The 10033-nt window shown below is 42.0% G+C and overlaps 1 protein-coding gene across 3 annotated transcripts in view; it reads right to left on the bottom strand.

The window, feature by feature from the left end:
• Positions 1-584: 584 nt before the first annotated feature.
• Positions 585-10033, bottom strand: part of nckap1 (NCK-associated protein 1) — a 42059-nt gene continuing 32610 nt past the window's right edge. For all 3 annotated transcript variants that reach the window (XM_083658470.1, XM_083658471.1, XM_083658472.1), the window contains 10 exons: positions 8634-8764; positions 7650-7747; positions 7414-7507; positions 6890-6972; positions 6599-6679; positions 6372-6465; positions 6097-6213; positions 5804-5913; positions 4737-4826; positions 585-3127 (listed from right to left, as the gene is read on the bottom strand). In XM_083658470.1, the coding sequence (XP_083514596.1) occupies positions 3011-3127; positions 4737-4826; positions 5804-5913; positions 6097-6213; positions 6372-6465; positions 6599-6679; positions 6890-6972; positions 7414-7507; positions 7650-7747; positions 8634-8764 (1015 nt within the window). In that variant the 3' untranslated portion in view covers positions 585-3010. The remainder of the gene's footprint in view (positions 3128-4736; positions 4827-5803; positions 5914-6096; positions 6214-6371; positions 6466-6598; positions 6680-6889; positions 6973-7413; positions 7508-7649; positions 7748-8633; positions 8765-10033) is intronic.

The following is a 10033-nucleotide window of genomic DNA, read 5'->3' as shown; positions in this document are numbered from 1 at the left end:
CCGATAATATCTAATACATTTTAGGTGTTTCTTCTTCTTTCAAAGCGGATGACGTGATCATTTTGACGGATAACGACCAATCGGCATGGGGTATGTGTGGGTTCGTTTCCTATTGATAGGGATTTTAGTTGAATGCATCTTTGCCTGTGATAACTTCCCGCTTGCCATCTGTTGTAAATTTCAAATTCTACCTAAAGCCTAAAGTTCACATTTACATACATGAAATCAGTGTCATGTTAGTGTTTTCAGTTGGCTAAGATGACAGAGTATTATTTTTTACATGATTACATTATCCGTCAAAATTATTACATCAGTTACAAAAACACCTGAAAGGTATTACATTATTGGTAAAATGTTATTACAATATCATTACTTTGGTCAAGTTATTACATTGTTGATTTTAATACTTTTTTTCGATCAAGTGGCAATTTTATTTTAAATTAATAAATCATTATTTTTTTAAAGATGGTTCCCACTGGGAAAATGCCTGTAATGCCTCCACCTCTTAACCGAGCTGCCACAGTCAGGCGGACTGTTTCCAGACGCTTTCCACCCAATAACATCCAAACACTCCACTTCCAAGCCCTGATGCATGTTTTTAGTGTCAACACATTTGGCAAAATCGTCATTGTCGGCGTCATAAAAATAACAAAAAATAAACATTAAAAACAGACAAGTTCAGTTCACATCAAAGTAGAATACAGATATTATATTTTTACCCACAAAATGTTCATGTTACGACTAGCTAGAAAAAAAGAAAGAAAACATCACCATGTTATATAAGTGTGTGTTCATTATGAAATGTTGGAAGATGAGTGTGCATGTGTATATGTAGCCTAAGTCTTGCCATCGCGAGATTACCCATGGGACCAGAGGAAGTGAATTATCCATTCATTTTTTCAGCAGAGATTTTCAATATTACTAGAGATACGTCACCCCAGGCTCCGCCAATTGTAAGAAATGGTACTAGCAAGTCTCCTTAATGGTCACGTGGTCACCTCTCCCCTGAAGTGTTGTGAGAGGACTGCCTGGTGACGCGGGTTTTTAGTGCTGACCTACTGTAGCAAGCTAACTTGATCTAGAGTTCCCAAACTCCACACAAATAAACACAAAGCTGCCCCTTGTTAGCTCAATATAGTTGTAACTAAGAAATTCTATTAAAAAAATATTTTTTCCAACCAAAAAATAATATTTTTTTCCAATCGCTCCCTGCTAATGTGAGCTCCTGTTGCCAAATCTCGTGAGTGTTGCTGAGACTGAGACAGTTCTTGAATAAGTTTAATTTTCTCCTGATCCGTCTGTCTGAAAAATGCCATTTTAGTGTCAGAATGTTCAGAAGACATGTGGCTTTGGAAAATGGGCAGAATATTTTCTTTGATGACTTGATGAAAGAATCCGTCATAATCTGAAATCACGTTCACTACTCCCATTGACTCCAATAGACTCAGACCTGCCGAAAGTCTCCTAAGTGGGTGTGTCTGTGGAAACCCACATGACACAAATACAGGAAGTGACTTGAAGTCGGGGTGTCCCATAATCGTCTTTGGTCCCATAATCCTTATTTACTTTGACAAACCAAGCGATTCAGTTATAGTCAGAATCACGAGAGACCTTAGAACCATAGAACATTTCACTCGTACAAAAAGTGATTTTTGTCCAAGTAAAATATTTTACGATTGTAAATTACGATTACGATTTAGGATTTTACAAAATGTCAATGGGAAGATAAATGGGCAATGAAATCTCTTGGGTCCCATGCCGAACCCTGAAGAGGGCGTGAGTTAGGCTCTCTATACGTGTGTTCAGTATGTGTGTGTGTGTGTGTGTAGTGTAAACTTACATTAACAAGCAACATGTCTTTCATTATCAACACAGGAATCATTACCCGCCCGCCCGATAAAATCAACCCCCCGCATTACATCAGAATCATTCCCATTCCAAAACAAAGCATCCAAATCCATCACCACAAATATGCTGAAAATCTCAAATCTTTCATCCAAAAAAAAGAAGGCAAAAAAAAAAAAGAATATTTTAGTAGTGTCAACTATATATATATATATTTATATTTTTGTTCTTCTTTTAAACCAACCAAACGTATGGTATATTTGCGTTGCTATGGTTATGGTCCCTGGCAACATCATGAAAAAAGTACAATGATTAAAGTAAAGACACTGATCCCCCAACTTCATCCAGCTAGCGTGTGTGTGTTTAGTGTGTATTTCAAGTCGGTCTGTAGTGTCGAGAGTATGTGTCCGTGCCTCTGCTGTCTTTGTAAGCAGCATTGTAGACGTTTTGTACGCTCTTGTGGCGTTTTAAGTGTTTGTTTTGCATTTAGTGTATTTGTTCGTATTTAGCGCGGGTCCGGTGCGTTTCCGCCAATGCATTGTTGCCGTTGTTTGTAAGGTAGAGACGTTCAGTGCGTGTGACGGTGCAAACACACCAGACACCGAAGCGCCGCAAAGCGCCTGGAAGTGCAGCCCGTTTTCCTTTCGGCACCCTTTGTGAACAGATTAGACTGTTTTAGACAGTTTCCGCATCTGGTCTGTTTTGTTCCGCGAGCGATTGTGTCAAGTCAAACAGGAAGTCGGTACAAGTTGCGACCGGTTAGGCTTCCTGCTCGAGCTGAATTTTACGCTCTGCGGCGCTTTCGCAGCTGGTGTGTTTGTGGCTTACCGTCCTTGTGTTGTCGTTAAACCCTTAACGCTGATGCTGCTTTGTCGACCGAGTGGTAGGTGATGGCACTGCAGGCATGGTTTACTGAGTTCAATGTGTTTAGTTTGGATTTAGTGTGTGTCTGATGTCTTTTTCACTAACGCTGTTTGAAGATAGCAGGCATTGTTTATTTAGTGTGTATTTGCTGTATGTGTGTGTGTGTGTCGATGCGGGAGCACCGACGCTCCGATGGCAGACAGCGCAGATGGGGTTTTACCGTGTGTTGTTGTTTAGTGTGTCTATGCGTTAGCGCTACTGCTGTTTGTAGATGGCGTGGTAGGAATCGTTTAGTGTGTGTCTACGCGTTGGAGCTGATGCTCTGTTTGTAGACGGCGTGGTAGGCGTTACGCAGCAGAACGTAGGGGAAACACGACTCCAGCAGGTCCATGGTCAGGAAGGGAGACTCCTGGACGATCTGGAACACAAGAGACAAGACGGTCAAGCCGGTTCATATCACCGTCGGATAATACGAGAGATCAGCCGAGCAGCATTTTGGCAAACAAACCGCGTCACTGGGTGGCAACGGCAATGGAACCCTATGGAGCCCAAGTGGCGCGAGGCTTGAGTGGCTGACTCTAGTCAGTTAACTCCGTTTACATTTTAAAAACTGCGACAGTTCACACAACTTTAACACGACATGCATATATTATACATCAAACTCTTGAACTACTTCCGCTCTCACTCAGAATGTCAAAATAAAAGCGATGACATGTATAGTTTTTGAGATACTGTATGAACGTTTGTTTGACACAACTCATACTGTTAACTGCCGCGGGGTTCCGCATTTCTGGGTGTCAAGTGACGTCACGCTGATTCCTCGTATAGAAATATTCATGTACCCTGGTAGAAACCATCCTGATAAATGATCTTCACATTCTGTTTGGCTCTGCGTATCAGTCTGGACTCCTATTCGCCCACATCGATTTCAGTGGGCGGGACTACTTTCCTTAACCCCTTGTTCTTGTTTAATTGTTGCTATTGAGTCTATTTCTGCAATAACTGCACTTACGGCTGTGTTGACTCTACTAACGTTAACCCATTGATACCTGATGCAGCATTTGCGTGTATATCCCTCATTTGTGTGTGTATCCCTTTAAGACCGTGAACAGTCTTCAAGGGATACACACACAAATGCTGCATCAGGTATCAATGGGTTAATGTCACCGCTGGCTGCTTCGAGAGCCGCCATGGTCATAGTAATTTCTGGAAATTGTGTGTGTGTGTGTGTGTGTGGGGGGGGGGGGTTACCAGGTTAATATTCCTGGGTTGCAGTCAGGGAATGTTAACAGTTTTGAGGTGGCAAAGCAGGAAGTAAAGCAGGTGTAACCAATAACAATGAGTGCCATGGCACTGGAACACCTACATGAATTTCTTTTTATTTAACCTTTATTTATACAGGGGGAGTCTCACTGAGAGCAATGCTCTCTTTTTCAGGAGCGCCCTGTTCACATTCACACCTGGAAGCTGACCAGTACAACCACAGTCTGATCTGCTGGCCACTGAGCAGCTCTACTGGAGCGGTCGAGGTTAAGGGCCTTGCTCAAGGGCACCTCAGTGGTGGTAATGAGGGAGGGGGCAAGCGCTGCCTTTTCACTTTCCCCACCCAGATTTATCCTGCCGGGCCCGGGGATTGAACCGACGACCTTCCGGTCACAAGCTCGTTTCGCAAGAGATTCCTTCTACAAGTCCTCCCATAGACTTAAACATGTACTAAAAAGTTGTGTGCTGCATCAGGTCCTCAACATGGCGGCCACAACAAAAACGTCACGGGACTGAAACCCATTAATTGGTTCATTAGGAGTGTAGCCAGATTGATTTATGCAGTTATACTCATCAACTATTTGATGTAGATTCATTAAGGGGGAATAAAACATTCGGTCACAAAACATTAATATATGTTCTTATATATATGCTTACTTCTGAGCAACTCAATTTACATTTCTGTATTTCTGTCTACCTGCCAGTCAACTCCCCTTCACTCTCCCTCCCTCTCTACCTCCTGTGTGTCATTGTCTCTCTCTCACCATATCCAGCAGCAGGTAGACAGATTCTCGGTTGCGTGTTGTCATCTTGTCCGTCTCCTGACCAATCTTCAACAGGCTGGATGAGGCCAGCTACACACACACACACACACACACACACACACACACACACACACACACACACACACACACACACAAAGAAAACCTAGTTATGATACAGAAATAGTGTATAGTGAAGAGGTTAAATATTTAGGACATTATCTAACTCATGACCTGTCTGATGATAAGGACATTCAAAGACAATACCGAATGATGTACGCACAGGCTAATATGTTGAAACGTAAATTTAGTATGTGCTCATTGTCTGTGAAGATCACTCTTTTTGAAACTTTTTTCACCCCAATGTATACTGCCCACTTGTGGCGGCGCTACAAAAGTAGCAGTATGCAGAAACTCAAGGTGGCTTATAATGATGGCATGAGGATGCTGCTTAAAGTGCCAAGAAGGAGCAGTGCCAGTCAAATGTTAGTTAGTGTTGGTGTATCTACATGTCCTGCTGTACTCAGGAACCTGCTGGTGTATCTACATGTCCTGCTGTACTCAGGAACCTCATGTACAGTTTGTTAGTGTTGGTGTGTATCTACATGTCCTGCTGTACTCAGGAACCTCATGTACAGTTTTATGTGTAGGATATCTGAGTCCTCAAACAGCATCATTTCAGCTCTTGCAAATCCTGCCATGAGTACGGTTAGGTTCACCTCAAGGCTTTGGAACCTTTGGCGTTTTAGCTTATATGCAAATATTTGATATTTTTTGTATCCGTCTTGTCTTTTATTGTGTTTTGTATTTGTATTTTTATTGTACTGTACTATGGACCGCCTCTGTGTCGGGAATAAAGTGTTGAATTGAATTGAATTGTATGTCACTGTCACTGTCTTACTCTGTGTGTGTGTGTTTAATATTCATTTGTTAACCTGCTGCGTTACATACAGATTTTAAAATAAGAATATTTTAATCCAATCGTACGAAGAAAATTAAATGAACTGGAAGAAGAAGAAGAAGAAAGAAAATCAAATGAGTAACAATTAAATAGCATGTCTGCGTCTTACAGCCAGGAACTCTTTCAGTCGATCCTCTATGCTGCCCTTGTGGATGGTGAAGAGAGCGGCAGCAATCTGGTTGATGGCTTTGGCCAGGCAGTGGATGTTGTTACAGTGGCCTGTGGGGGGCAGTAAACACACACTTAGAAGAAGAAGAAGAAGAAGATCAAGAGAAAGAACAAGAACAACACAATGCATAATGATGAATGAATGAATGAATGAATGAATGAATATTTTCTCCTGTATCATCCTGGGCTGATGTGACATACGGTTGTTGATGCGTTTCCAACATGGTGACCTACCTTCTATGGCGGGGCTGTATTGCGACATCACATTGCTGGCCAGCGTTGGCATGGAAACGGCCACAAACACCATCAGCAGGCAGGCGATCTTGTACTCCTCCTCTGGGCTGATGTTCTCTACACACACACACACACACACACACACACACACACACACACACACACGACAACCATTAGGTCATGGGGTGCGTGGCTGCCTGCTTGTACCGTATGTGTGTTCGTTTTGTGTGTGTGTGTGTTCGTTGTGTGTGTGTGTGTTTCTGTGTTTATCTTACCACTCTTTTGTGAAGACAGCGCCACCACCAGTGCAGGGTCGATCTCGCAGGGTAAACCTGCTGCCGATGACAGCTCATAGACATTCATTGCCACCTACACACACACACACACACACACACAAAGGAGAGAGAAAGCAAATTACACACAGACAACAGGTTCGAACGCAAGTTTCCACTATTTGTGTCCAGTGTGTTTCCAGGGTTTGTGTCTTTTCAGCGCGTGTTACCTTCATGTCTGTCTCTCGCGGGATGTGGTCCTTGAAATCTTCCACTGAACTGACCAGGAATGGAATATGACAAGACAAAACCTAGAGACAAGAGAGACAAACAAGACTTTTTAGGAACAGGGACAGGTTCATTTTCTGATTGGCACAGATTAGTTTTTTGACGTTTTACCTTTCAAATGTGCCTGTGTGTTCTAACAGTCTTTGCATGCGTTATTTGTGCGTCTACATGCATGTCTATATTGGTGAGGGTGTGTGTGTGTGTGTGTGTGTGTGTGTGTGTATGTGTCTTACGTCTCTCAGAGCCTCCTGAGCCAAGGAGCGGAAGGAGAGGATGACTCCGATGATCGTCATTCTCTTCAAAACACTGTCCACAGCTACAAACAGACAAAATCAGTCAAAACACTGTCCACAGCTACAAACAGACAGAATCAGTCAAAAAACTGTCCACAGCTACAAACAAACTGACAAAATCAGTCAAAGCTATGCTGTGCTGTACTTTGCCAAACCTTTGCATTGGATTTTAAATATTTTAGATTTTTTTTTGCCCAGCTACTAACTTTACAATGAGAGAGAAAAAAAAAACATTTGTATTCAGGATTTGTTTTATCCAGCATTACAGACGTAGTTTCACAAATCACTTTTACACAGACGTGAAAGCCATTATTTGCGCTGAATTGTTACGATTTGCAGCATTTTTATTCGTATTTGGCGTCTAATTGAATTTGATTTTTTTTTTTTTTTTTGGGGCAGTTGAATAAAATGGCAGTAAAACACGTGATCATGTGGACAAGTGTGCGTTTAGTGTGTGTGCTTACAGGTGAGTTTCTTGAAGAGAGCTGCCATGTGTTCCGGTTTGTCGAAACTCGTCCTCATCTGCGTCAACACCTCCACGTTGTCTACCACCAGTTTCTACACACACACACACACACACACACACAGCTTAATGCTATTTCACTTTGTAAAACTATAATTCTGTTTCCACATGTCCCACCTATTGTGTGTTTGTGTACTGTGTGTGTGTGTGTGTTGTGTGTGTGTTGTGTGTGCCTACCTTCAGCTCAGCGACCTGTGAGGAGATGTGCCACATCAGACTCTCACTGAGGAACTTCATGCCGTACGGCCCCAGAAGCTCCGATAGAGAACGCATCTCTGTCAAAGAAACACCACCAACCACGAATTACAACCACAGCCCATCACTGCAGATGCTTCCAGCAGAAAAGACCAAATGAAATAAAACCTGGATCACAGAAATAGTTCCCCGTCTCGTTAGAGACTCTGTATTGTGTGTCTGCGTTCATACCAGAGATGTTACACTCTGTATTGCATACATGGGCAAACTACGGCCCCGGCCCGCGGGCGCCACCTGTGTGGCCCGCGATGGAATTGCAAAAAAAAAAAAAAAAAAAAAAAAAATTACACAGTGCACCTGAACGCAACATGCAAGATACCCGCATATATATATATATATATTTTTTTTTTTTACACAGTGCACCTGAACGCAACATGCAAGATACCCGCTGAATAAGTGTCCAAATGTTCATGTCATTCTGGCCAATACTCCACTTCTGTTATAGCATTTCAGTCTGGAATATGGAATATCTTTCAATAATCTTTACGACTAAAAGGCTACGTTGAATTAGAAATTTAAATAATTAACTCATTGGTTTTGGATTTATTTAGCTTCAAGACTGCATTTTTGTTCGTGTGACCCTCAACACAGGCTTTGATCATCCCGGGACACTTACTGATACTTATGCTTAAATTAACCCACTCATATTCTGATTTATTTCAAGAAAAACATTTTGGCTAGTGGAAATTCTTGGCTGGTAACTTTAAAATCTAGCAGCCATATTGGCAGGTGGTCAAAAAAGTTAATTTCAAGCCATGGTGACATAGGAGTGAGTGAGAAAAGGATGAAATATTGGTGGTTAAGACTGAATAATGACATCACAACTGTTAATTTAAAATGGGTTATTCCTCTAAACGTGGCTTCAAATGCACCAAATTTTTCTGTATTGTGTGTCTGCGTTCATACCAGAGATGTCAGAGTACTCCTCGGCGTTGAATGTCAGCTCGTTCTCAGTGGGCAGGTTGACGAAGGCCTTCATGGCGGGGAAGTAGGCGATGTGTCCGTTACTGACCTGACGGAGCAACGTCTCCAAGTACCTGCACACACACACACACACACACACACACACACACACACACACACACACACACACACACACACACACACACACACACACACACACACACACACACACACACACACACACACACACACACACACACACGGGAGTTGTCCATCAGTGTGGCTGTTTAGGAATATACTTTTTTTTTCAAATCAACTTTGTATGAATTGTATGACATTACCTAGGGTACACCTATATCTATCTATCTATCTATCGATCCATCTATCTATGGAAATCTGTAATTATGTTTCTAAGTGTGATTACAAAGGCAGATGAATGTCTCTTTACAGCTATAATGCAACACTTGTTTTAATGGTAGTGTGATATGCTATTACAGTAGAACACAAGCACAGACACAACACAAAAAGACAAAATGTGAACTTAGTTTGAGAGCAAATCCAAGAGAAATCTTCTTGCCGTTTGTGTGTAAAGAAGTCCTGCGTGCGTGCATGTGATTAGTATGCAGACGTTCAACTGAAGCAGAGCGCTGCCGAGCCAGCAGGTATAAACAGTGTTGTTTTTTAATTAAACGTGTTGATTTGCATCAAACAAAGCAGCAGACGGCACTAGAACAACTGTCAGAGGACATGGAGACGCCTGAAAAACACTGAGCGTTTTGTCCTGCTACTAGAACTCCCACTGGGACACACGGCCAAATCATCTGCGCTGAGAAAAGGGTTTCTAACAAAGTGATAATTGGGGGACGCGGGGCTCCGATTGTGACTGATTAGGCTCTAAAGTGATGTTGTTTGTGGGAGCCATCTCTCAACACCTCTGTCATCCACAAGGAAATGTGTTTGTATTCTAGCAATGAAAAACAATGTTTTTGGACGTACTTCTGCTTCAAATGACGTGTTCCTATCTCCTCTATCTCCTAACCCTAACCCTAACCCTAAAAACTGGGACAGAAAAATTAAACGCAATCGCAATAATCACAATTATTAACTACAACTACAAAAATATATATATATTATTTGCGCATTGTAATGGCATTTTTAAAACTGGCGTTTACATTCTACCAAGCCAATGGCATTGCTAGAGAGATTTGCGGCTCGGAAATCAACATAATTCTGCACAGTCATGCTTGGTTGTCGTTGATATTTTATTTGTTACATAGTATCGTGGTTGTATTGAATTATGAACCCCATAATGCCGTATCGAATTATATCCTGAGATCAGCATATTGTCCAATAGACCGTTTTCACGGGGTCCATTTTGTGTCGAAAAGGCAGAACACACACAG

The sequence above is a fragment of the Poromitra crassiceps genome (assembly GCF_964638095.1).
Source record: "Poromitra crassiceps genome assembly, chromosome: 22".
In the NCBI taxonomy this organism is placed as follows: Eukaryota; Metazoa; Chordata; class Actinopteri; order Beryciformes; family Melamphaidae; genus Poromitra; species Poromitra crassiceps.
Note: the sequence above shows the minus strand (reverse complement) of the source record. Positions and strands in the feature narration are given on the sequence as shown.